Here is a 25,352-nt window from a genome sequence, read left to right as displayed (position 1 = left end):
AAACTTTTTAACTTTATTAACTATGTCTATAATCATAAAAATGAATTATTTTAAGAAATATTTATAATTAATTATAACTAAAATGCACTAATCGAAATTAAATTAAAAATTAAAATTGACGTTTCTAAAAAAATTAAAAAGATAATATTTTTGAATAATTAGACCTCTAATAAAATAAAAATACCACATAAAATTTATTTAATTATTTTAAAAAAAAAAATTAAAAAAATCTCTGCATCAGATTTTGAATTCTACTTGAACTCCAACTCCTAACATATCTGAGAGCCGAATTAAAGAAAACAAACCTACCGCGCAACTTTCAACACTTTATTTGAACAAGGAAAAAGAATACCATACCATATAAACAAACTCCAATCCAAACAATCAAAATCCAAAAAAACACACAAAATTACAATGGCGTCGTTTAAAATCGGATTATCAAAGCAGGCGATTTTTACAGTTACTCTGTTAATTTTACTGCTCTCTCTTCTTCTAAGCACAGCTTTTGCCGCTTCTGGCGGCAGAATGGGCGGCGACTCTTTCTCCAGTTCTTCATCCTCCTCGTCATCCTCCTCGTCGTCGTCATCGTCAGAGTCTTATAGTTATGATCATCCAGATCATTCTTCATCATCACGTCGTTATTCACATTCTAATTATGATGATGGGTATTCTCCATGGATGGCTCTTTTGATCATCTGCGGTTTCTTTGGAGCTTTCCTTTTTATTCTGTTTGCTCTCTTCTATTGCGTCTCTAAAGCACAGCAATGCAGTCTCATAATGGTTCAGGTATGTCGCATTTTTTTTTAATTTATTTTGTAGTTACTGAGCATTATGCTATTTTAATTTATACTATTTTAATTTATATTATTTTAATGTATAAGAGCTCGGTTTGTATTTGTTCTACCATAAACGAATTGAGCTTGAGTTTAAACGAGCCGAATATGGATATAATAGTGGTGTTCGGTATGGTCACAAACAACTCATATATACTCTCAAATTAAGAGTTTGTGAAATAGCTTTTAGATGATCTCGATAAATGCTAGAAGAACGAGCTCGTTTAATCCGTTTGCGAGCTTGTTGCGAGTTTATTCGTTTAACAACTAAATAAACGAATACAAGCTGAACACAAACCTAACATGGACATTTCGTTCAAAGTTCGATCGAATACGAATTGAATATGAACACCTCATTCTTGTAAAGAACCGAACACGTTCACCTCAAAACTTGGCTCGTCTCGGCTTGATTCGGTTCATTTACAGCCCTGAGTTTTACTCCTAAAAGTTGTGCACGGCCCTAAATTTCTTTAGATAACTTGCACATATTATTCTATGAGTCCTTAATATGTTTAATGTATGATTTTTCTTCTCTCCATTTTGTACAGGTTGGATTAACAGGGAAGGCTAATTCACTTCAGAAACAGCTCAATGAAATTGCCAAAACTGCAGACACTTCTTCATCGAACGGATGGAATCTCATCCTCACAGGTTAGTTAATTCCCTCATAATAAAAATCTAACCAGACCGAATTAAACGAATTTTTCAAAATTATTAACCATAATCGAATCAAATTAATCAAAAACCAAATTAAATTAAATTTCTTGGTTTGATTCGGTGTTTATTCAGTTATACCCGAATAGTGCACATGCCTCCTCTCCCCTACCCCTTCATTAGCTTATCAGTGTATGAAAGTGATATATTTTCTATGTTTTTCATTATTGTCCAGAAACGACATCAACATTACTCCAACATCAACAATATTTCATCTCTGGTTACACAACTGTAAGTTTATTTTATATTGATTAACAGCTTAGCTGAAGATTTATTTGATGTGAATTGTAAGAAAATTTATATAAACTGCAATTAATTATTTTGATGTTCTTCTTTTGTAAAAAAGAAAGTATATTAAAATCGGCAATTTTCGTTTCAGGTTAAAGCTCAGTTGGACGTTCATAATCTGGGGAAGAGCTTTAAACAACTCCTAAAGGAAGAAAGACAAAAAAATAGACATTGAATCTCTGGTTAATGTTAACAATGTTAGGAGGCAGATAAAAGTTACTCCGAAATCTAGTAAACCCGACAAAAGTTACATTGTGGTAATTATGTGATTACATTAATTTTATATTATTCTTTGTCACAATATATAACAGATCAGTTTTATTTGTTGTAAATTCTATTTTCTTCACTTTAATGTGATGTTTATTGACAGGTGACAATGATCATAGCTGCTAGAGGCTCTTACAAATTTTCTGCCACTAAATGTATTGATGATTTGAAAACTGCCTTGCAATCTCTGAAATTTTCTTCAAAGAAACTTAAGGTATGATGTGAGTTTTTATTTTTTTATTTTCTAATATCTATTTTACCGCGTGTTTAGGTTAATTTACTCTGTATTAAATATATCTATACTTTATCTCGCACGGAAACCTCTCAAGTTTGCATTTTAGCGCTATACTTTTTCTTTTATAAACGTTTATGAAACTCTAAATGTTGTTTCGCATTAGTCGTCTCGTATTTTCGTGATTGTGTCTCTATTTCTGCGCAACATAATATGAACTTATGTTTTATTTATCTGTAGGCTGTTGAGGTACTCTGGACTCCACAAGATGAGAATGATACTTTGTCAGAGGAGGATTTGCTTGAAGATTATCCACTGTTGAGACCTATTTGATTTATAGGTTGATAGTGTTTAGTAGTTTTATATGAATTTGATTACTAATAAGATTTCTAACCTCTTCTTTGGAAAGAGAATTTAGGAGGAAATGACAGAAAAGTGGGTTTATATATTTGCAAAGAAAAAAAGTGGGAGTCGAGAAAAATATGGATGAGTTTTTATAGGTGGGATTCGTAGAAAAAACTCATCCCAAAATGATAGTGAAAATGGAAGGAAATATATGAAATACATGACTATAATAGTATAGATTCAAAATAAAACATAAAAAAGTGTATATTTTAATATAATAAAGGCAAAAAAAGAAAATGTAAACTAAAGTTCATTGTTCCAAAATGATAGTGTAATCTTTTTAAATAGTACCCTTTTTTTTTGTATTTTTGACTTTCAATAGCACCTAAAACATCAAACTGAACTCTTTTTATTTGGATAGAATTCAAAATAGATCCTTCATATTTAATATATATATATATATATTCTAAATAGCATTTAACGTTATAAATATCACAAATAAACAATCTTCTCTACAAATTTTTAAAATTAATAAAAAAAGCATTTAATATAATTTAATTAAAAACGCATCTGACTTCGTCGGCGCCTCCCTCGAACCCATCGACACCTCATTCGGATCTGTCGCCAAGCTCGTCTTCCATGGGACGAGCAGACCTTGCTCGTCCTCCTTCCATGGAGGACGAGCAACGGAAGGAGGACGTGCTGCTCGAGCTCGTCCTCCCATGAAAGATGAGCGGTAGCGGGTCGCGGTGGCAGGTCTGACGAAGGAGTTGAAATATCGATTTTTATTCGATTCAATTTTTTAATAAAAATTAAAAATTAATTCATTCTTTTTGTCTAATTTATTATTTAGGATTTATTTGAATTTTTTTTAAGTTAAATGACTTGTTTGAATTTGTCCAAATAAAAAAATATAATATAAATTTAGTTGTTTTAAATATTTTTCATCCTTATAGTAATAAAATCGTCTAATTTTTTTCAATTTAATGTGCTATTGAAAGTCAAAAATACAAAAAAAAAAGTACAATTGATGAAATTACAACATCAGAGTTCTATTGAAAAAAACAAGTCATCAATTTTTTTAATCTATTAGCTTTATTTATAAAAAATAAAAAACTAATAAGTATATTAAAGTTGTGTGTCAAAGCTTGTTTTGCATAATAAAGAAGTTTTCGACAATTTAATCCTCCAGGATGTTATTGGTATTCCCGTGCCTTATTTCATAACTAACTGAGATTAAGTAAAAATTTAAATATAATTTTAAATATCCCAATTGGATATTAATCAAAAGCATTACCAATTTACTAATTTTCCTGGAAAGCGCCAAACATATTCCGGGAAAGCCACATTATAGAAAATGCATATAAATAAACTCATCCTAATTTCTCCAATCCAAACAATCAAATTCCAAGAAAACACACAAGATTACAATGTCGTCGTTCAAAATCGGATTATCAAAGCAAGCAATTTTTGCAGTTACTCTGTTAATTTTACTGCTCTCTCTTCTTGTATGCACATCTTTTGCAGCTTCGGGCGGCAGAATGGGCGGTTCTTCGTTCTCTAAATCTCGCCGATCATCATCCTCATCGAGTCGTCCTTCATATTCTAATTATCATCACCGTCATCATTATCATCATCATACGAATACAGCTACAGGGTACAGTTCATCTAGTAACACAAGTACTTGGTCTCCTTGGTGGTGGGAGGGGCTTATGATAATTTGCATTCTCTTAGTAATTTTGATTCCTATGGCCTACTGTATCGGTATATCAAACGGAAGCAGTCTTATAATGATCCAGGTATACATAATTTAACCAAATTTTTTCCTTGTAGTTTTTGTGCATTATACTATTTATTGTTTCCAACTAAGTGCAATCAAAACCTAGCTTCGATTCTATTGTTTTCTGGAGAAATTCTTACGTAGACTCGGTCTACCACGTCATCCGTGGATAAGCCAATTATATTATAATATCTCATTAAAATGAGGATATTCTTATAATTTAGTTTGTTATTTGCATACATTTTTGAATAATGATATTATAAGAATACCATCATTTTAATGATGTGTTATGATATGATTGGTTTAGACCACAGATGACGTGGTGGACCGAATCTACCTAAGAATTTATTTGTTTTCTGTTTTACAAAATTTTAGGAAATGTTTTTAAATTAATTAGACTGATTGGAATTTTTCAAATTTATAATGATTCTGAAAAGGAGAAAGGATCATATTTGCCTATAACGTTTGAGCTAAGTATCATCTACGCCCTCATAGTTCAGGAAAATGCAAAAAGGTCACTGACGTTTTTAAATCGCTCTTTTAGCCCACTTACATGTTTTTTTAAAAAGATCATATATATGTTCATTGTGAGGGTTTAAGGGAGCCTATTTAAAAACGTTATACATATTTACACCTTTTTGAACCGTGAGGGTATATTTCTCCTTTACCCAAACATCAGGTGCATTATATTGTATTGCTTCTGTAATGTCGAACATTAATTTTTAATTTTTTTTTTGCAATTTGAAACACCAAACAATTTCCCGCATCAGCATTTTTTTAAATTTTAAAGCAGGTTATAATGTTGACAAAATTTAAAAATATATTTAATATTGATAAAAGCATCAAATATTTGAATCTCTTAGATTATTAGTCATTTTTAAAAAATTATTTCTCCAAATCACATTAAAAAAACTCATAAAAAAGTAAGAATTACTTCTGTTCACGGCCCAAAGTTTCTCTAGATAAATAATTAACTTGTCTATTCTGTAAATATTTAATGTCTATTGTATGATTTATCATGTAATCTGAACTGTAGGGAAGAAATTGATTTTTCTTGATTTAATATTTGAAAATTGGTATGATAATTTATCTCCATTTTGCAGGTTGGATTAACAGGGAAGGCTAATACACTTCAGAAAAAGCTCAATGAAATTGCCAAAACTACAGACACTTCTTCATCCAAAGGATGGAATCTCATCCTGTCAGGTTAGGCTTTTAGACCATCAGCTTCCATTTGTTACCCAAACAATTATTTCGGATCGGTGACAATTCATTGATCTGTATATATATTAATTACGGTTCGGTTAATTTTTTTAATATATTTGGTTTTAATTTATTCGGTTTGGTGATCGAACCGAGCATGACCCCTCAATATGTAATATTTGTTCTATGTTTTTCATTATGGCGCAGAAACGACATCGACTTTACTCCAACATCAGCATTACTTCATCTCTGGTTATATGACTGTAAGTAGAATTTAGTCAAAATGATTTTTCTAGTCATAACTTTAACCATTTTGTCCAACAATTTCTAAAATAAATTAGGCATTTTATATCGTTAATTTTACAAACTGAAATAATTATATTTAAATCTCAATTCAATCAAATTTACAGAGTTTTTCTTTTTTTATCAATGGACTAATCAAAGCGATTCACGCCAGGCATGTTTGTCTCAATTCGAAAAATTAACAACCATATTGTTTTTTTTTAAATATATTTAACAAAATAAATAAAATTACAGATAAAAGTCATTTTTATCTAGAGATAAAAATCATTTATCCTAGAATTTAAATTGATTAACAACTAAGCTGAAGATTTATTTTAATGGCAAAAAATCTGATGCATTATTTGTTCTGCAATCATCGGATTTTCCATTTTTTTTCTCTTTACTATTTTTTGTAATAGCTTCCAATTTTTACATTTAATTTGTTTCCTGACCTTTTATATTCTCTGAGACTTGAAATTTGTGAATTGTAAGCAAATTGATATAATCTGCAATTTGATTACTGAATATTTTCTTTTTGATAATTTGATTACTTAATTTTTTGTCTTTACAATTTTCTGACAAGGACTCAAGTGAGCAATTATAACTATGTTAAAAAAAATTACTGCAGGAGAAAAATCACACGGACATTGAAACTCTGGAGAAGAACCTTAAACAACTCTTAAATGAAGAAAGACAAAAAATAGACATTGAATCTCTGGTTAACGTCAACAATGTTAGAAGGCAGATAAGAATTATTCACAAATCTCGCAAGTCTGACAAAAGTTACATTGTGGTAAAATTGTTTGATTATATTACTTTTCAAAGATTTTTTACATTATCTTTTGGAACATTATAACAAAGGTTTTTTTTTATTTAAGTGGTGAATTTTCCCCTTAACTTTTGCAAGTGATGGTCGATTAGCAAGAATTTTAATTTTAAAGTCGATTTAGTTATAAACGTGGCCTTTTTTTTTATTAAGTTACCTCATTTTTACAACTGATTTATGACTAAATATACTACAAAATCAAAACATGTTCTAATTGATCATCAATTGCAATTGAGGGGGCAAATTACCATTAAAGTAAAAAAACATTGCTGTAGATTTTACTTTCTTCACTTCAATTTATTGACAGGTGACAATATTCATAGCTGCTAAAGGCTGTTACAAACTTTCTGCCATTAAAAGTATTGATGAATTAAAAACAGCCTTGCAATCTTTGAAGTTTTCTTCAGAGAAACTCATGGTATGATGTGAATTTCCATATTCTTTAATTTTTCCGGTTTTCAAGGTTAATATCATTTCGTACAAACTTCTCGAGTTTCACAATTTCACATTTTGTTTTTATTTTCGAAAACGTTTATGAACTCTAAATTTATACATATTTATAATTTTTTTATACAAAAAAATATGGTTCAGTTGTCTGTTTTTTATCTTCTCCGTCTTTCTATTTTCGAGCTACATAATATTTACTCATATTTTGTTATATATATATATAGGCTGTTGAAGTGCTCTGGACTCCACAGGATGAGAATGATACTCTGCCAGAGGATGAATTGCTTGAAAATTATCCACTTTTGAGACCTATTTAATTTATGAGATGATAATGTCTATATTTGTATTGTATTTGATAAAAAAAAAGATTTCTAGCACCTTTTGTTTGGATTGAAGAGAACTTGGAGGAAATGATAGAAAAGTGGGTTCCCCGTTCCTATATTTACAAAGACACAAACTTAGAGTTAAGAAAAATTGCGATGAGTTTGCATGAGTTTTTGTAGGTGGGATTCATAGAAAAATGATCTTCCCAAAGTGAGAGTGAATATGAAGAAAAATTATGAAATTACATAACCATCTCATTGTAAATTATAAAATTAACATAGAAATTGCGTAGATAATAAAAATTATCGATTATAAAAATAAAAGTATTCTTTTAAAATAAACTTAAATACTTTATTTTAAATTAATATTCAATATTTTTTAGCATACAATCACGTGATGAGATTACAAACTATTATTCAAGAATTTACAATTTTATAGTACTAAGTATTAATTTAGAAGGGAGTATTAATTTTGAAGGGAGTTTAATTTATTATTTATATTTCTAAATTATAAATATTTAGTGTATTTTTTTAAAGAAATTGATTATATCTCAATTATTGGTGGTCTATTTTGATAATTTTATAGTTATTATAAAAATATAGCTTTTGAAATAAAAAAGATACTCTTAATGTTTACCTCTGAAATTAATAAATCCCTCTTAACACTTTTTTATTTTAAATATATCCCGCAAGTTTTAAAAAAACATACTATCAATTATGCCCCGTATAAATTGGAGTGTTTAATAATATTTTAAAGAGACATAAAAGAGTTATTCCAAAACCTAAGTTATATTTAAGATATACTCCCTCCGTTCTTTTTTAATTGTCCATTTAGTTAATATTGCACATACCAAGATAGTGCTCCTTTTGTCTTGATTTTTAAAGAGAAATACTAGTATAATCCTATTAGTCAATAAATGTCTTTTAAGTTAAAACATAGAGTTATTTATTAGGGATGGGTAAATTTGGAAGATAATAGCTAAAATTACATTGAAATTCTAAATGGACAACTAATTAGAAACAAATATATTTTGCTAAATGTACAACTAAGAAAGAACAGAGGGAGTACTGTATAGCATGATGAGCTTATTCGAATATCAGCATAGACATTAGGGATAAAATTGAACCTTTTCGATGCATTGAAGATGGCCATTAAAAAAATGCCATGTTAATGATTGTTTGAAAATTTTATTCCTAATTATTAAGCTAGGTTTAGAGTTCTGGAGTTTATTACTCCTTCCCATATTTATGCAAGTTTAGTCAATAAGTTTTTCACTTTCCTGATTTAAATTTCTTACTTCCTTAATTAAAGCAATTTGACTAATGTAATTACTTACTAATAAATCAAATTACTACATTACTATTTTTAAATGATCATAAAATCTTTCATTAAATAATCAACCAGTATATTTTTTTTTTACCAAAGATAGAATTCATTGATGAAGAGTAAATTACATTGGAAAGTCATATAACAAAATTAATATATGATCTTTCAATTTTAATTTAAAATACTAACAAACAACCCAAGATACAAGCAAAAAATAAATCGAAATTAAGCAAATCTAAACATCGATTCCGCATAAAAGGACCGAACAAGAACTTAAGAGTGAAGTTCAGTTGGAGCGGGTCTTCGATTTGTCCTTCCGATTTGACCGGCAAACCGCTTGATCCGTTGAAGTTAAGTATTTCCGATCCTCATCTTCAATGAAGTTCTAAAAAGTTAGAACAATATCCATCCAAAAATTTTAGATCTATAAAAAATTGACTATGAAGTTTGAACAATCACTTGAGATTCTTAATAGATCTAAAAACACACACCATAAAAACATAAAAACATAAACTTTCAAGCAAAAAAAAACACTAAAATCCATACCGAAAAAGCTATTAAACGGATAAATTTATTGAAATAAGGCTTAAGTTTATAAAAGATTAAACTTTTATCGGCGGAGAGGAGGCGATTTCCGATTGAGATCGGAAAATCACCTCCTCCCACCCTTTAAGAGATGAAGTAGAGAGGAAGTTGTTTAGAGAGAAGGGAGAGGAAAATTTTTTGAGAGAGAGAGTGAAAGTTAGTTAACTTGGTTTAGCTACATTATCTTGGGCCAACCAGTATATTCCATATACTAAAAAAAAATTCAGATTTAGAGCCAATTTCCAATTTAACTAACTTCCCTTTGACTTAAAAAAATTCATTCCGGGAAAGTGCCAAATAAAAGAAAAGAAACCCACCGCGCTAAGTTTCTTTCAATACTTTATTTAAAGAGCAAAAAATAAATTTCGCTCTCTACAATTCAAATTACAATCCAAGCAATCAAAATCCAAGAAAACACACAAAATTACAATGGCATCGATCAAGATCGGATTATCAAACCAAGCAATTTTCGCAATTACTCTGTTAATACTATGGATTTGCCTTCTTCTTTGCACATCGTTCGCCGCTTCTGGCGGCAGAATGGGCGGCGACGCTTTCTCAAGTTCTGACCAATCGTCGTCGTCATCTTCACATTCTGATTCTCATCACCATTATTATCATCACGATACGAATAAAGCGTACAGTTCATACTCATCAAAAGATGAGAGGAGTAACGGCGGAAGTGAAGACGGCGGGTCTTCTATATTGACGGCGGTGGTTCTAATCGTTTTCGCTTTTGTTGCATTTTTTATGTTTTATTTTGGGGCTAAAAATAAGGAAAGCAGTCTTATAATGGTTCAGGTATTTTAGTTTAAATTTTGTAGATTTTGAGCATTTTACTATTTTAATGTTTCTGTTTGTTAAAATGTTTAGTTCTTAATTGAAAACTGTTTGGATAAACATTTCAAATTATTTTTTATTTTGAACAGGTTGGATTAACAGGAAAGGCTAATTCACTTCAGAAACAGCTCAATGAAATTGCCAAAACTGCTGACACTTCTTCATCCAAAGGATGGAATTTAATACTGTCAGGTTAGTTTATTCGGACCATTAGCTTCCGTTTTCTGCAATTGTTAATCCTAAATCGTATGGAACCTGACTTCCGACTGAGGCCCGTCTGACAAAATCAAGTCAGACTGTTTGTCGTAAGGTGGTGCTCTGATAGTCACTCCGATGCTTAAGTTAGCCTTTTGAGAGATCAGTAACTTTTGAGCTTAATTGAGATTATTAGAATATCGATTTTAATGTACATACCTCAGGACTTTATATAGAGGTAGAATGTGGAATCATATTGTAGCAAAGGGTCTATAATCGCGGAAATAAGTCTAGATTGGAAGTCCTTTTTAGATAAACAATATCTTTATCTCTGTATACTGATTAATTGGAATGTCATAATATACGAATCTTTTTCATGATAGAGTTCGGTTGGTCGATGCTTGCATTTCAAGTGAATGAGGGAATCATTCAGAGTAGTCCCGCCGAATCCTAATAGTGATAGGATTCGGTATCTATCAGTTCATACCCTTTACCAGCTTATTCGCAATTGAAAGATGTGTAGTAGACTAGTAATCATTTTCTTGTTGCTAACATGTGTAATGTTCTCTGTTTGTAATTATGATGCAGAAACTGTATTAGCTTTACTCCAACATCGTCAACACTTCATCTCTGGTTATGCAACTGTAAGTAACTTTTATCTTCATTAACAACTATGCCGAAGCTTTATTTTAGTGATAATTACTCACCTTGAACTTAGGTCAAAATTACTGTTATTTGGTGCATTTTAATTAGAGAAAAATAGTGATTTTTTCATTTTTTAAATACACAGAAAAAAATGAAATTTTGGTCTAGTCTCATATGTGCGAGTAATTTGTAGTTTACTTTAATGTCAAATTTTTATGTATTACTTGCTATACAGTTATATCAGAATTTCTATTTTTTTCTAATTATATTGTAATGTTTAAAAGAAGTGAAATGTGTTTAAGCAAGAAATGTGCAATTGATTATTGAATTCTATCTTCCGATTGATGATGTTTTCTAGAAAAGACTAAAAATGAGCAACTGTCGTAAACAATTTTTATCGCAGGTGAAATATCATGCGGGAATTCCAAGTTTAGAAAATAACTTTAGGCAACTCCTAAAGGAAGAAAGGCAGAAAATTGACATTGAATCTCTGGTTAATGTCAATAATATTAGGAGGCAGAAAGCAGTAATTTGTAAAGCTGATAAACTTGACAAAGAGTACATTGTGGTAAAGTTATCTGATTATATTTTCTTGAGAGATGTTTTACATTTTCCTTTAGCACATTTTAAGTTATAACAGAGTTCTTTTTGTTAGAGATTTTATTTCCTTAAAGTTAAATTTGATGATTTTATCCATATTGACAGGTGACAATATTTATAGCTGCTAAAAACACTTATGAAGCTTCTACCATTAAAAGCATTGATGACTTGAAAAGAGTCTTGCAATCTTTGGAATTTTCTTCTGAGGAGCTTCTGGTATGATGTGAATTTCAATCTTCTTAACTCTTGAATTATCAAATATCCAGTTAACCATGTGTTTAGGTTATTTCACTCCATACTAGATATATTTATATATATTTGCACGGGAACTTCTCGAGTTTTATGTTTGGCGTTTCATTTTCCTTTTCATAAACGCTTGTGAAACTCCTAAAGTATATAATTATAGCTTATTCTGTTAAAAAATATCACTTCACCGTTTGTCGTTTTCATATTTTCATGCTACATAATATGTACTCATATTTTTTTACCTATAGGCTGTTGAGGTATTGTGGACTCCACAAGACGAGAATGATACTTTGTCAGAGGACGAATTGCTCGAAGATTACCCACTTTTGAGACCTATTTGATACATATGCAGAGCTCGATTTCAAGAAATGATGCTATTATTTTTGGAAGGGGCTAATGGTGTATAAAGTAACTTATGTTTCTTGTAACTGCTTAGAATGCAACTCAATAATACACCTTACGTCTCTTGTATTGTATTATTGAGTTGCATTCTAGCAGACTAAGTATTATTTTGTAGCGTTGATTAAATTTTAGCTAATTTCAAGTTGCTGGACTTCTTTAGCCATTGTTTGAGGTAATTCTCTAGCTTAGTAATCAATACCAAAAGTAGTAAATTAATATACTCCCTCCGTCCCAATAGAGTTGTCCACTTTGCCTTTATCACACAGTTTAAGAAAAGCAATTATTGTTTATGGGTTTTGTGAAATTTTCTTTACTTTTCTTGTCATACTCCTATTTAATATAGGGCTCACTTTCAATTTACTCATTAGTGGATTTTAAATAGGGGTATATAGAAAAATTAAGTGTAAAAGTTACATACGTTTTTGAAAGTGTACAACAGTTTTGGGACAAAAAAATTTCTCAAAATGGACAATTCTATTGGGACGGAGAGAGTATTAATTAAAGTCTAATTAAAGTCTAAGCTCAGCAATAGTTTAAAAAGTTCGTCATACTTTGAAGAAGTTGATAATCCTGACCGGCTTTTACGTTTTTTTTTCTTCACAATTATAATTAACATGTAGAAATGTCCTGATAAATACATGTAATGATGTATATTTACACTTCATCAATGAAGTTTAAAAAGTACTTGCACTAAATGACTAAATTAACTATTAAGCAGTGTATACAAACTACTTACCGGTATAGGTGTAAACAGGCCGACTTTAAGTTAGATCAAGCTCGAGCTCAAATGAACCTAAGATCTCAAGTTCGAGATCGGACAATATTGAGATACTCGAGCTCGATTTGAATTCAATACAAATTAAAACAATTATTTAAATAAGCATTTTTATGTATTTAAATTCTTTAATATAAAATATATAATCAAATAAATTAAAGACTTAATCACTCAAAACTCCCTCACCTTTAGCCTCTTTTGCAAATATACACTGACTTAGGAATTTCTTAAATTTTACCCTAATTTGACCTTTTATGTTTCAATTGTACCCAAAACATTAAATTGATCTCTTTTCATTTATAAAAAAGTTTAAAATAATCTTTTATTTTTATATTATTAATAATATTAGGGTCTAATTGAAATATAGGCTAAAAATGGAGAATTATTTTAAACTTTTTTTTCAAATGAAAAGAGGTCAATTTAATGCTTTAGTGTACAATTGAAACATAAAAGGGCAAACTAGGGTAAAATTGGAGAAATTCCTACGTCGGGATATATTTGCAAAAGGGGATAAGGGTAGGGTTTTTTTGAGTGATTAGGCCTAAATTAAATGATACACACCTAAAATTTGGAGGTATAAAAAAGCTCTATATAATAAAAAAAATTATTATTTTAAATAAATGTGCAAGAGCATTTGGGCTCATTTAGGCTTGCGAGCCTCACGATCCTTTATGGTTGATATTCGAGCTCGGCTCGAGATTAACTCAAACTCGACCTAATTTTTTTTAGCCAATCTCGAATAATATAGGAGTAGCTCAACTCGTTTATACCGCCGCTATAGGTTTATATTTGGTAATGTAAATTTGGTTCTATGATTTGGTTCTATGAAAAACAATGCTGATTAAATGGAGCAATCTTAATTTATCTATTGTTTCTGTAATTGTCTGAATTCAGGATTCTTATCGTTTCTGTTTGGTCATTAGGAAAATCCAAAAAGAAAATACTTGGCGTTTTTTCTACCTTTCACATTTGGAAACGAAACTGCCACTGCAAAGTTCACCATAACATTTAATTAAAACAATAACAATTATATAATATGATAGATTCAACGGGATCAAAATCCAAGAATAATAAACTAATAGTAGAATCTAAATTTAAATAAGAATATCCATCCCCATCATTGCACGAAATTTCGAGGAAGAAATCCCATCCAATTAACAAAGGGTGACAATAACTTGCCATACAAGTTTAAATGTAACCGTGCAAAAGTTTAATGTTAAACATACATTTCATGGCGTTTAGAAACTGTTTACAGAAATCTTTTGGTCTAGTTTTAGTTCTGTTACTGTCCCATGTCCGAAAATCTTGTGGCGGTACTGTCAGAAATGGCGCTGCGGTGGTTTCTGAAGCTGCAAGTTCTAAAAGCCCAATTGTTGTAATAATAGTGGCAGTTATTGTGGGACTTTGTATTGGAGGTTCCATTATCGCTTGTATTGGCAGAAGAACTATTCTCACACTACAGGTATATCTATTAAAATTTTATGATCAACTGTAAATACTCAATTTATGTGTTAATCGTTCAGAGCACCGTGTATTGCGGAGCCACTCACGTGCTTAATGTTTCAATCAATCAATAAATATGACATTAATTGGTAACTTTTTGTTATAATTAAATGCTCTTTATTGATTAATTAAGACACCGACATGTACATATATATCTTACATTCAATGGATAGTTCATAGTCCTACATGACGAACTAGATTCATGTAGAATTTTTTTTATAATTGTTCTAAAAATAAAGAGTTTGTCCTTAATTCATTGAAATGAGTGAATTTGAGGTAATGGAATGGACCATGACATAATAGATAATCCTTTATTCAATGAATTTTTTTTGCAGTTTAGAAAAAGTTCAAATTTTATTTTATTCAGGTTGGATTGAAAGGAGAGGGTCGTCCATCACTGCAAAGACTAGTTGATATGAGTGTCATGGCAACAAATACAGCTACACTCGAGGTCGAAGGATGGCGACATATAATGATAGGTTCTTAATTTCTTCTGAGTTTTTCTTTTTTACACCATATAATAATAATAATAATAATAATAATAATAATAATAATAATAATAATAATAATAATAATAATAATAAATTAGTGTGCTTACCTAAATGAAGAAATCACCTTATTTTGGATGCAGAAACCACGAATGCATTGCTCGGATATTCACAATTTATTCTCTCCGCAAGTTCATCTGTAAGTCGGTTTTTCAAAAGATATATAAATTTACAATCTGATACTTTTTTAAAAATAGTTGATTGTCGAATCAAACGTTTAATCTGTATTTTTATAAATTTTTCCGGCGCAGGTAGAAAAATATTGGTGCAATTCTGATGTATTAAATAGATTTGAAGAGGTCCCTACGAAAGAATACAAAAAATTTGACATAGAGTCGTTGAACAGCGCGACAAGACATGAACATGAAGATCATTACATCGTGGTAGAATGCATGCCGTTTACATTTTACGAACCATTCCGTATTCTTTCTTACAGTACCGTTTAATTTGAATTTCGTATTCTTGATTATTATGTTCGTTAACTTCATTTACAGGTTACATTTTTGGTGGCTGCTAAAGGCGGATATAAAACACCGCCCATCATGAAAACCATTGATGACATTAAGGAAGCCCTCAAATTTTTGATTGCCGTTGATAGTAGCGATATTCTAGTAAGTTCTTTTGTTTTGTTGTCAACAAGTCAAGATGAATATTGCAGCAATTATTGGGGGCAAAACACATATTTCCTCCACTATAATTTTTATATTTTTAATTTTATAAACATTAAATTCCTCTGCCATAAAAAAAATATTAACAATGTCAAGTCAGACCGAAAACAAAAATCAATGGAAGAACTTAGTTTTAGTAAAAAAAATAAAAATAGGAACCTAATTTTAAAAAAATTAATGTCAAAAAATGATTAAAAAAATTATGTTGATGGCACTAACAACTAGGACTGTGCGTTCGGTTGTTTTGGTCGGTTCGGTCACTGAACCGAACAAACCGAACACCGAAATTTGGTAAAAATTTCACACCGAACCGGACCGAATTTTAATTTTGACTTACACCAAACCGAACCAAAAAAATCAGTTTGGTTTGGTTTGGTTCGGTAAAAAACTAAAATTTTTTACTTTTTCCATTTTTTAATTTTTTTTATCATAAAATAAATTCTAATATTAAATAATGAGTGTTTAATAAATATTTTTATATATTTATTAGCATAATTATATGTTGTATGAAATTTATTAACTTATATATCAACTATAATTAAAATATTAAAACCAAAAAATATAAATTTACATATATTTATATATTTTTTATTTTTTATTTAATTGTTCGGTTTTTTAGTTTTTCAATTTTTTCGGTTTTTAAAATGCTCAAACCGAACCGAAAACCGAACATCAAACTTTTACCTAATTACAAACCGAACCAAACCATAGTCACCAAAAAAATCAAACCATAATTGTAATTTCGGTTCGGTTCAATGAAACGGTTCGGTTTGTTTCGGTTTTTACACAGCCCTACTAACAACGCATAAAAACGTACACACTTTATTTTCGTGACGAAAGATCTAATATCTATAAAAGTAAAGGTATGTGGACTTACTATTGACAAATAAAAGAAGACACAATTCAAGAAAATGTGAATAATACAACAATCTCAATATACATTTTGCCTTAATTATATAGAAATTGTACGAGTCTTTATCTTACAACTAATTTTATTTTTGTAATAGAATATACAGGTTCTATGGACTCCCCAACATGAAAATGACATTTTGTCAAAGTACGAATTAGAAGGAAGATTTCCACACTTGAAGCCTATTAATGCAAATGCATTTTGATACCTCGAAGGCTCAAACAAGACTAAATATACATATTGAACCCTTATATTTGATTTGGTTTTCAATTTGAATCCTAATAAATTTTTTTTCCGATAGAGGTAGTTAACGTTATAAAATAATTCACATCGGACTCCGAACCTAAAATGCCACATGTTTATTATGACTGATTAATGTGGATCATCAAACCTAATACGTCAGTGGTGAGTTGGCCAATCACTGACAGGCATGTGGTATTTTAAGTTCAGGAGGTCCGAGTGAATTTTTTTATAACATTAAGTGCCTCCATCAAAAAAAATTCATCAGGGTTCAAATTCAAAACCGAATCAAACGTGGAGGTTCAATCTGTATATTTGGCCCTTAAAAATCACCATTGTGCTGCTTTATATGTGATCTTACCGTATTATATTTCTCCTTCCAATTATGGCTTATATGAACATGGTAATTAATTGCTACATTTTTGCTTAAGAAAACAAATATCTTTATATGCATACACGGTAGAAAATTTGGTTTGTTTTGTATTTAGAAAGATTATAATTTTTTTCAATCAAATCTCTTAACTTTTATTTTATTTAATTAAATTCTTATAATATTAATTTTATTATTCGCAATTTCTTTTAAACCAAAATAATATACAATTATGTTAGTGGGAGACTCAATTAAACAGAGCAAGGATGTGCTCTTATTTTTGGGTCTGTTGGCCACTGGTACCTAAAAAAACGGCTTAATCTATACTATATATAAAAGCACGGATGGGGGGGACAGGCACTTTTACATTAATACCCTTCATACTATTTAATGATTAATAATTCATCTAAAAAATCTCTCGAACTCCTAATTACATCTAAAAACCTCCTAATTACATGCCCTTAATACTGATCCGTAGTTAGCTGCCTAAAATCAAGATAAAGTCAATTTTAAACTCCTATTACATATTGCCTTCAATTTTCCCAAACTCCTCATTACATATAAAAACCTCCGAAATCACAAAACCAAAACTTTCATAACTAACTTATATAACTAACTCATATGTAAAATTAAGTCTAACCACATTTCACTTACTTTTGAAAATTTAACACCTTCATTAAATTAAACGTTATAAATTTTGAAAATTTAAACAAATTGTTATAATAAAAATATTTATTAAAACTATTACATCTCTTATCATTTAACTATACACTTGATTTATTAACCAGTATATACTTGAATTATTGACCACTTATCCAAATTATTTAAATAGACAATCTTTTATTAAACAAATTGTGGTTAGATTATAAATATTTAATAATTGTCATTATAATTATTATTTAATCATCTATAATTCTAATTAAAATAAACTACTTTTAAATTATTTAATTATTATTTGATATTTTCTATTCATATTATCTATAAATTAGATAAACTATTCCTAATTAACGACTATTTCAATAATTATTTTATTTTTTATATTTAAATGCAATTGATAATTATAGAAATAATTATTAATTAGGTATAAATATAATTTGTTTAATTTATAATAAATACAGTTATTATTACTATTGTTTCACGAGTCACCCTACGAGCCACGTGTGAAACACGTAAAGCGTCACTAGTTATTTAAAAACCACTCACCTTGAACTTTTTTTTTCGTTTATACCCTGACCTAGAAAAAAGTTCATTTATACCCTGACGTATGTGTTTATGTTTCACCTCTACCCCGAAGTACTAAATTAACCTCTTTTCATTTAAAAAAAAGTTTAAAATAGTCCTTCATTTAGAGAAAAATTCATTTCTAATTAATCTCTAATTAGTTTAGGTTAAAAATGAAAAACTATTTTAAACTTTTTTCTTAATGAAAAGAGGTTAATTTAGTGCCTCGGGGTAGAGGTGAAACATAAATACATACGTCAGGGTATAAATGAATTTTTTCCTAGGTCATGGTATAAACGAAAAAAAAGTTTAAGGTGAGTGGTTTTTAAGTATTAAGCCCTAAAAAATTATAAACTCATATGCAGAAGTGGTAAAAATAAAATTGATTTATGGAATCAAGTAGAATCAAAATTATAGAAATGAGTTGAATTTTGACAATTTCGTTTGATTTTTGATTTATAAAATTAAAAAATTAACAGGCCATTTGATATTATTATTTAAATTGATTTCTTTATTTGATTGTTTTTTTATGATAATTAAGAAGGAGAGAACGCTTGTGGTAAGATTTGAACCTGCAATCTTGAGAATGATGTCAACGCTTATGATTTGATATGACTAAAATTTAAAGTAATTAGACCGTAATCAAATTATTACTAATATATTGCAATTTGGTTAAATTTGATTCTTCCTTCTATTTCAGCTACTTCAGTTCAGTTAACGAATCTAAAACACAAATGAACCGTTTGCAAAATTTGGTGAGTTGGGTAAACGAATTGACATAATCAGCCTAACTAATGGGTAATTCATCTACTAATCATAAATAAAGGTCTTTTAAATTACTCTGTAATGAAAGTTGTAATAAAGGAAATTAAATAAACAATATGATTATCGGCTCAACAAAAAGGTCTACACTCATCATCCCACCCAATTATTTCCATAAATTAGCCCATCATACTTTATAGTAGTCATTATCATTAGTTAGCTTTATTACATAAATGTATGAGCTTCTATTAAATTAAGCACACATTGTTACCTCATTACTATCCTTTCCTTTTAAAAAACAAATTAACTCATAAATTTAGTTTGATTTGAAAAATAATAATTTTATAAGCTTGGGTCAATTTTGAATTAAAAAAATTATGTAAAGTTAACTACAAATCAAATCAAAAAAATTGATTGAATTGACCTGCTTAATTTAATTTGATTTACTTCCTCCGTTTTTATTTAGCTGTCGCTTTTAGATAAATTGCTAATATTAAGAAAGTGTCTATTTTGTCTTAAATTATAACGATAAAGACTAATATAACCTTATTTATTAACTCAACTAATAAAGAATTTAGCTTTGAAAATAGAATTATTACCACTAGGTAGTAGTGAGAAATTTAGTTTTGAAAGTGGAATTATCATTTAATGGAGTAATCTAGCCGAATCTACATTCTTAGTTAATAAGTAAAGGGTCAATCCAGTGTTTAAACTTGTGATCCGAGATCAAATTACTTACCCGCAACCATTTTAATCAATTAAGGATAAAATTTCTCTATTTTAAGCTAACTAATAATAATACTTTTTATTTTAAAGTTAATTAAGGACAAAACTAGGTCATTTTGATTTCTGAATTTATTCACATGTACAATTTTATTCTTAATTAATCTAAAAATAGAGAATGTTATTCTTAAAATAAATAAAAATGAGTTATTTAAATCCGAATCATAAATATAATGACGGAAATGACGCTTTACTCCTTGGTTAATAATTATGAAGGATATCTCCTTTAAGCAAGTAGCCCACAAGTTTGTTAGTTATAGCCTTATATAGGATATGGCAGGCAGGCACATAATTTGACATCCCATGGGAACAGTACCAAATTGTAGCAATGTGCCATAACTTGCATCACCCACACACTCAAGTTGTCAACTTGGTTACGCAGAACCTCACATGCCAAAAAGTATTTTATGTTTAGTGTTTGTGATATATACTTGTTGAACCACATCAACCATCAAAAATGAATGGGGACCATTCCACTTTCACTACTACAGAAACTACTCTGAAATTTCCTTTATTTTTTGTGTTTGTGATATATACTTTAAATTTGGATAATATGAAACACGAACTGTTAATTTTTTGCTATTTAGAACACCGAGCAATTTTTCGATAAAAGATTGTTAATTGTGTCCGATATTGTCAAAATTCATCGTTTTGCAAAACATGATAAAGTTCATCATTTTGCAATTAATTAAAGATTAATGACATGAACATACAATGGATTTCCTTCTGGGTAATGAGAGACAATTTGATGAAATTTATTTACTTTTGAAATGAATTGGTAATTACAAGCCTCTTTATCTTTCCAATCAATATAGAGATATGACCAAATATTAATGGTATGAGGGTATTAGTGTACACAACCAAACTGTTAAACATCATTCAAGAGCATCGACAGGAAGAGAAGTTGTCCTGTGAAGAGGAAATGGAAGCAATGCTCCTCTGTAGAAACTCTTAGCAGTTACCATTTGCTCAGGGCTATATCCCTCGTTCATTGCTTCAAAATTTTCATAATCAGCATCAGGAGAATAATCCGTACTAAGTTGCTTTCCTGAGGGAACAGATTTCAGGATAGGCTTATATTTGTCTCTTTTTAATGTATGCAAACTTGGAGGAGAACGAACTCCGTTATCATGCTCCGTATTATCAGAATTTGGATTTCGGACAGATGATGTTCGTAACTGCTGATCTCTAAGTTCCCTTATCTGCAACTCATATTTTGCTTTAAGCCATCTCAATTCTTGCCTGATTTCATTCTCATAATCATCCCAATGAGCAGCTGATGAAGGGCTTGAAGATACAGAGTTCCTTTTATTAGATTCACAAAGACTGTCGGTTTTTACGACTCTCTCCGCCTTTTCGTTGACAGACTTATCGACTTCATTGTGTCTTTCGTCACAATGAACGTCTTGTGAGCTTACTTCTGGTACTCCTCGTTGTGCCCGGATATCGGTATAGCCTACGCCATTGGATTGGCTTGATGCAATCGGCATACTGGCTGTGCTAGAGCATTTTTCCGGCCCGTCAACTTGATATGTGATCTCCTCAAATCTGCCATGGATATTAGCACATTTATGCTCGGCACACTCGAGAACTTGCAAGTTCTTGACATCTGGACTATTGGATGATACATAATCTGATAGGTAATTGATTGAATCACAATTTTGACAGAAACTATCATTCCCTTCAGCTATTGTAGTTTCCTCTTTTCCCTGTCTTTTCTTCCATTCCGGAACTAACTGCGCGATTTCATCATCAATCATATCCGCTATCTTCAACACACCTTGATCCGTGATACCGAGCTCAGAAATCATTTCTGCCGCAACATTCAGCGCCGTGTCAGTCTCAAGGTCAAATGAGAAGTAGATATTTCGAATTCGGCCTGTATAGAGAGGAATCAAATTCTTGATATTGCTTCTATGCTAAATTATGATCTCAAGTTCATCAACTTAAAGAACAATAACTGATTAATTGATTTGAATATTAAATTAAAACTAACCTTCTTCATCTGCAATTCTAAGCCTTAAGAATAAGTCATCATCCTCTCTCTTCCTACCTTGTATTGTGATATCAACATTTTCCAAGGGGTCACCTTCTTGACAAGAAAAGAGATCAATCTCACTAGGTTCGAACACAACCGGATTGTATTTTAGCTCATTCTCAATATCGTTTGGATATCGGCAATACTCTAATGACCTCAAATCATATCCATAATCATCAATTTGAAGAAAAGGGTCCTCCAAAAGCTCTCTAGCAGAGAGCCTACTCGACGCAGTTGCTAGACATTTTTCTACAAATAATCGCACCTCAGGATCGTTCACTTTGTATAAAGAATCCGGTTTTCTCCCCTATATCGAAAATGCAATTTGTGAAAACTGATTGGAAACAAAGATTTCAATCTGAAACATAAAAGGCTAAGAATTTGCAGTTCCTACAGATGAAACTTTCTTGTAAATCTGAGCAGGGTGGTTGCATTCACTATATGGATATTCAAATGTGACCATCTCCAATACACACATCCCAAATGCATATATATCAACTAATTCATTGTATTCCTCTTCATACACTTCTGGAGCCATAAATTCAGGAGTTCCTAAGTGAAAACAAGAACAAAAAAAGCAACATAACAAATGTATTTTTGACAGACAAATCTACAGTTTCTGGTCTCATAATAGCATTCAACTTCTGGAGAAAAAGAATGAATATTTGAGTTGATACTTACCGACACAACGAGCCGCGCACGATTTCTTCAGAATTGCAGCAAGGCCAAGATCACCAATCTTGACTTCCCCTTGATTGCCATTAACAAAAATGTTATCACATTTAAGATCTCTATGAATCACAGGAGGATTAAGGCTATGGAGATAAAGAAGACCATTCAATATCTGCCTACACCAATGCTTAACAGCTCTAATATTCACTCTTCTGTGTTTTAGTCTATACCTGCAGAAACAAAATAAAAAAACCACCAATATTGAAAATTCAATCACCCTAATAAAAACTAGGTTTAATACCATAAAAAATCATAAATTTTATCGTGTTTTGCAAATTTTACACGAGCTTCTAATTTTGGCAAATTAATACAGGAACTATCATTTTTGTGCGATTTTAGACACCGAGCAATTTGCCTTAGAAAAATGCTGATGTGCACACCGGAATAATCACTGTTCCGGCGTCCATATCAGCATTTCTTCTGATATGCTCAGTGCTAAAATTGCAAAACACGCTAAAGTTCGCGATTTTTTATGCTATTAAACCTAAAAACTACCAAAAGCTTTCAAAACTGTACTAATTATTATGCTTACTGTCTAAGAGTACCAGATGTGAACATCTCAGTGATGAAATTAATGTTCCTGTTAGCTGTATCAACCCAAGAAGTATAGAATTTCATAATATTCTCATGTTTTAAGGTTTTGAGCAAGTGAATTTCACAGTAGAGTCTTTCAAGATCTTCAGGACTTTGCAGGAAATCATAAAGCTTCAGTTGATTCCATGCTACCTCAATTCCTTCATATTCATCAAATGCTTTATAACTGCAACAACAAATTTAAAACAAACTCATTAAAAAACAAAAATTCTAAACAAATAGTATAAACGCTGGGCAGTAAACTGCTAAAGTGGTGGGCTTAATTCCTCCCACACCCGCTCAAAAAAAGTCCGTTTGTTTAGAAAACATACACAGTTTTTGAAGCTCCTTTGCCCAGAATTTCATTGTACTGCAAAAACAAACAAAAATATTAAAAAACACCAACAAAAAAGATGAAAGAATGCAAATATATATATATGAAAATGTAACATACTCGGCCATATCTTCCGGTAGGATCAACTTCAACAAACTCAGAAGAATCTGGTTCGAGACCGTTCATTTCTGGTAATATTTGCTATGCTTGAAGATGAAAAAATGTGGAGGCAATAAAAATGGGTGATTGAAAGAATATTAATAGGAGAAAAAATAGTAAAAATGGAAGACGAAGAAGAAGAAAGTACTGTACCTCGGTTAGTCCATTAAAAGAACAAAGTTAACAGCCAACCACTCAGAGACAACGAGGCAGAGATATCACAAGGTTTCACCAACCTTTGAGACAGAACCTGACAAAACCACCACTCACTAAATCGTTCTCACTCGCCACGAGTTGTATTCATTAAGAAAAGCTTCAAAAACTGACAAACATTTATTCAAATATTCCTCATTATATTTAATTTTTTTATTTGTTGTTGTTAATGATTATTTGAATATAAGTTATGTATTAAATAATAATACTCCCTCCGTCCCACAAAAATAGGCCACGTTTCTATTTTGGGCGTTCCAAATTATAGGCCACCTTTTATTTTTAGTTAATAATTTTAAACCTAAAAGTCTTACTTATCCCTAATAAATGTACATTGTTATCTTGAACTTAATTAATTGCTCCATGTTCCAATATGAAATAAATGTCATTTTTTAATACCAATGCAAAATACACCAATACAAAAATTAGGCACCAATACATTATTTGTTTATTTAAAAAAATATTAAAGGCTAAAAATGGAAAAATACACAAATATACTAATTTTAACTAATCTAACTATTTTTTTCTTAATTCCCGTGTTTGTCCAAACGGCCTATCTTTGTGGGACGGAGGGAGTAATAATAATTTATTTCGATTAAAAAAAAGGTTAGTATAAAGTAATACTAACATTATGTAAGATTAATAGACAGCCTCTCATTTTCTCTCTCTAAACTCTCCCTTCTCTCTAAAACCAAATTTTTTTTTCTTCTTCATCTTTTTAAGGGTGGGAAAAGAAGATTTTTCCGGTTTACCGAAAAATCATCTTCTCTCCGCCCATAATACTATTAATCGTAGATCTACTTTCCTTATTTCAATAAGTTTTTTTTAAGGTGAATGTTGTTGTAGATCTAAGAGTTGGAAGATAATTTATGGATCTATGTTGAAGATGAGATTTGAAACTCCAAAAACCAAGCGGTTTCAAGATTTTATTTTCAATTTAAAACATTTATATTTTGGATAACCTTTTAATGGTTGAAAAAACCCTAATCGATGATTGTATTAATAGCTCTCATCATTAATCTAGAATAGTTTCTTTCAATATGTTGAAGAACTATTTATCTATGTAATTTTCATTCTCATCAATGAAAGTTTTAGCATTTGTTAAAAAAAAACATTATGTAAGATTAAATTAAATGAATAAAATAT

The 25,352-nt window shown here is 30.2% G+C and overlaps 5 protein-coding genes across 6 annotated transcripts; 4 read left to right on the top strand and 1 right to left on the bottom strand.

Annotated features, from left to right (window-relative positions):
- Positions 1-325: 325 nt before the first annotated feature.
- On the top strand, positions 326-2,095 carry LOC126669742 (uncharacterized). The gene is made up of 4 exons (XM_050363289.2): positions 326-786; positions 1,382-1,484; positions 1,723-1,778; positions 1,927-2,095. Exons 1-4 carry the CDS (start codon positions 415-417, stop codon positions 2,008-2,010), a joined length of 615 nt encoding a protein of 204 aa, XP_050219246.1. The 5' UTR covers positions 326-414; the 3' UTR covers positions 2,011-2,095.
- Positions 2,096-4,088: 1,993 nt separating this feature from the next.
- Positions 4,089-7,658, top strand: LOC126669741 (uncharacterized). The gene is made up of 6 exons (XM_050363287.1): positions 4,089-4,478; positions 5,563-5,665; positions 5,870-5,925; positions 6,573-6,737; positions 7,078-7,188; positions 7,442-7,658. Exons 1-6 carry the CDS (start codon positions 4,110-4,112, stop codon positions 7,532-7,534), a joined length of 897 nt encoding a protein of 298 aa, XP_050219244.1. The 5' UTR covers positions 4,089-4,109; the 3' UTR covers positions 7,535-7,658.
- Positions 7,659-9,731: 2,073 nt separating this feature from the next.
- On the top strand, positions 9,732-12,543 carry LOC126666705 (uncharacterized). 2 transcript variants are annotated; one of them, XM_050359554.2, is made up of 6 exons: positions 9,732-10,253; positions 10,382-10,484; positions 11,088-11,131; positions 11,536-11,700; positions 11,838-11,948; positions 12,227-12,543. In XM_050359554.2, exons 1-6 carry the CDS (start codon positions 9,882-9,884, stop codon positions 12,317-12,319), a joined length of 888 nt encoding a protein of 295 aa, XP_050215511.1. In that variant the 5' UTR covers positions 9,732-9,881; the 3' UTR covers positions 12,320-12,543. The 2 variants fall into 2 exon arrangements, with proteins under 2 accessions (XP_050215511.1, XP_050215509.1); XM_050359552.2 differs by having other exon boundaries at positions 9,739-10,253; positions 11,076-11,131.
- A 1,744-nt stretch (positions 12,544-14,287) lies between these two features.
- On the top strand, positions 14,288-17,557 carry LOC126669791 (uncharacterized). Its single transcript, XM_050363349.2, has 6 exons — positions 14,288-14,617; positions 15,026-15,137; positions 15,290-15,345; positions 15,458-15,589; positions 15,701-15,817; positions 16,882-17,557. Exons 1-6 carry the CDS (start codon positions 14,369-14,371, stop codon positions 16,987-16,989), a joined length of 774 nt encoding a protein of 257 aa, XP_050219306.1. The 5' UTR covers positions 14,288-14,368; the 3' UTR covers positions 16,990-17,557.
- A 3,347-nt stretch (positions 17,558-20,904) lies between these two features.
- LOC126669767 (probable serine/threonine-protein kinase WNK9) lies at positions 20,905-24,132 on the bottom strand. The gene is made up of 7 exons (XM_050363318.2): positions 23,958-24,132; positions 23,836-23,873; positions 23,463-23,690; positions 22,880-23,100; positions 22,593-22,750; positions 22,157-22,505; positions 20,905-22,039 (listed from the first exon to the last, which is right to left on the bottom strand). The coding sequence occupies exons 1-7, from the start codon at positions 24,021-24,023 to the stop codon at positions 21,036-21,038; spliced, it is 2,064 nt and encodes a 687-aa protein (XP_050219275.1). The 5' UTR covers positions 24,024-24,132; the 3' UTR covers positions 20,905-21,035.
- Between the last annotated feature and the right edge of the window lie 1,220 nt (positions 24,133-25,352).

The sequence above is a fragment of the Mercurialis annua genome, linkage group LG2 (assembly GCF_937616625.2).
Source record: "Mercurialis annua linkage group LG2, ddMerAnnu1.2, whole genome shotgun sequence".
Taxonomy (NCBI): Eukaryota; Viridiplantae; Streptophyta; class Magnoliopsida; order Malpighiales; family Euphorbiaceae; genus Mercurialis; species Mercurialis annua.
The sequence above is the reverse complement of the archived record's forward strand: the minus strand, read 5'-3'. Positions and strand labels throughout refer to the sequence as shown.

Coding starts and splice junctions, on each gene's coding strand:
- LOC126669742 (XM_050363289.2), top strand. CDS start 415: ATGGCGTCGTTTAAAATCGGATTATCAAAGCAGGCGATTTTTACAGTT. Junction 787..1,381: donor GCAGTCTCATAATGGTTCAG/GTATGTCGCATT, acceptor CATTTTGTACAG/GTTGGATTAACAGGGAAGGC. Junction 1,485..1,722: donor ATGGAATCTCATCCTCACAG/GTTAGTTAATTC, acceptor ATTATTGTCCAG/AAACGACATCAACATTACTC.
- LOC126669741 (XM_050363287.1), top strand. CDS start 4,110: ATGTCGTCGTTCAAAATCGGATTATCAAAGCAAGCAATTTTTGCAGTT. Junction 5,926..6,572: donor TCATCTCTGGTTATATGACT/GTAAGTAGAATT, acceptor AAATTACTGCAG/GAGAAAAATCACACGGACAT. Junction 7,189..7,441: donor TTTCTTCAGAGAAACTCATG/GTATGATGTGAA, acceptor ATATATATATAG/GCTGTTGAAGTGCTCTGGAC.
- LOC126666705 (XM_050359552.2), top strand. CDS start 9,882: ATGGCATCGATCAAGATCGGATTATCAAACCAAGCAATTTTCGCAATT. Junction 10,485..11,075: donor ATGGAATTTAATACTGTCAG/GTTAGTTTATTC, acceptor ATTATGATGCAG/AAACTGTATTAGCTTTACTC. Junction 11,949..12,226: donor TTTCTTCTGAGGAGCTTCTG/GTATGATGTGAA, acceptor TTTTACCTATAG/GCTGTTGAGGTATTGTGGAC.
- LOC126669791 (XM_050363349.2), top strand. CDS start 14,369: ATGTTAAACATACATTTCATGGCGTTTAGAAACTGTTTACAGAAATCT. Junction 14,618..15,025: donor GAACTATTCTCACACTACAG/GTATATCTATTA, acceptor TATTTTATTCAG/GTTGGATTGAAAGGAGAGGG. Junction 15,818..16,881: donor TTGATAGTAGCGATATTCTA/GTAAGTTCTTTT, acceptor TTTTTGTAATAG/AATATACAGGTTCTATGGAC.
- LOC126669767 (XM_050363318.2), bottom strand. CDS start 24,023: ATGAACGGTCTCGAACCAGATTCTTCTGAGTTTGTTGAAGTTGATCCT. Junction 23,691..23,835: donor AAAGGAGCTTCAAAAACTGT/GTATGTTTTCTA, acceptor TTGTTGTTGCAG/TTATAAAGCATTTGATGAAT. Junction 22,506..22,592: donor TTTACAAGAAAGTTTCATCT/GTAGGAACTGCA, acceptor TTTTCGATATAG/GGGAGAAAACCGGATTCTTT.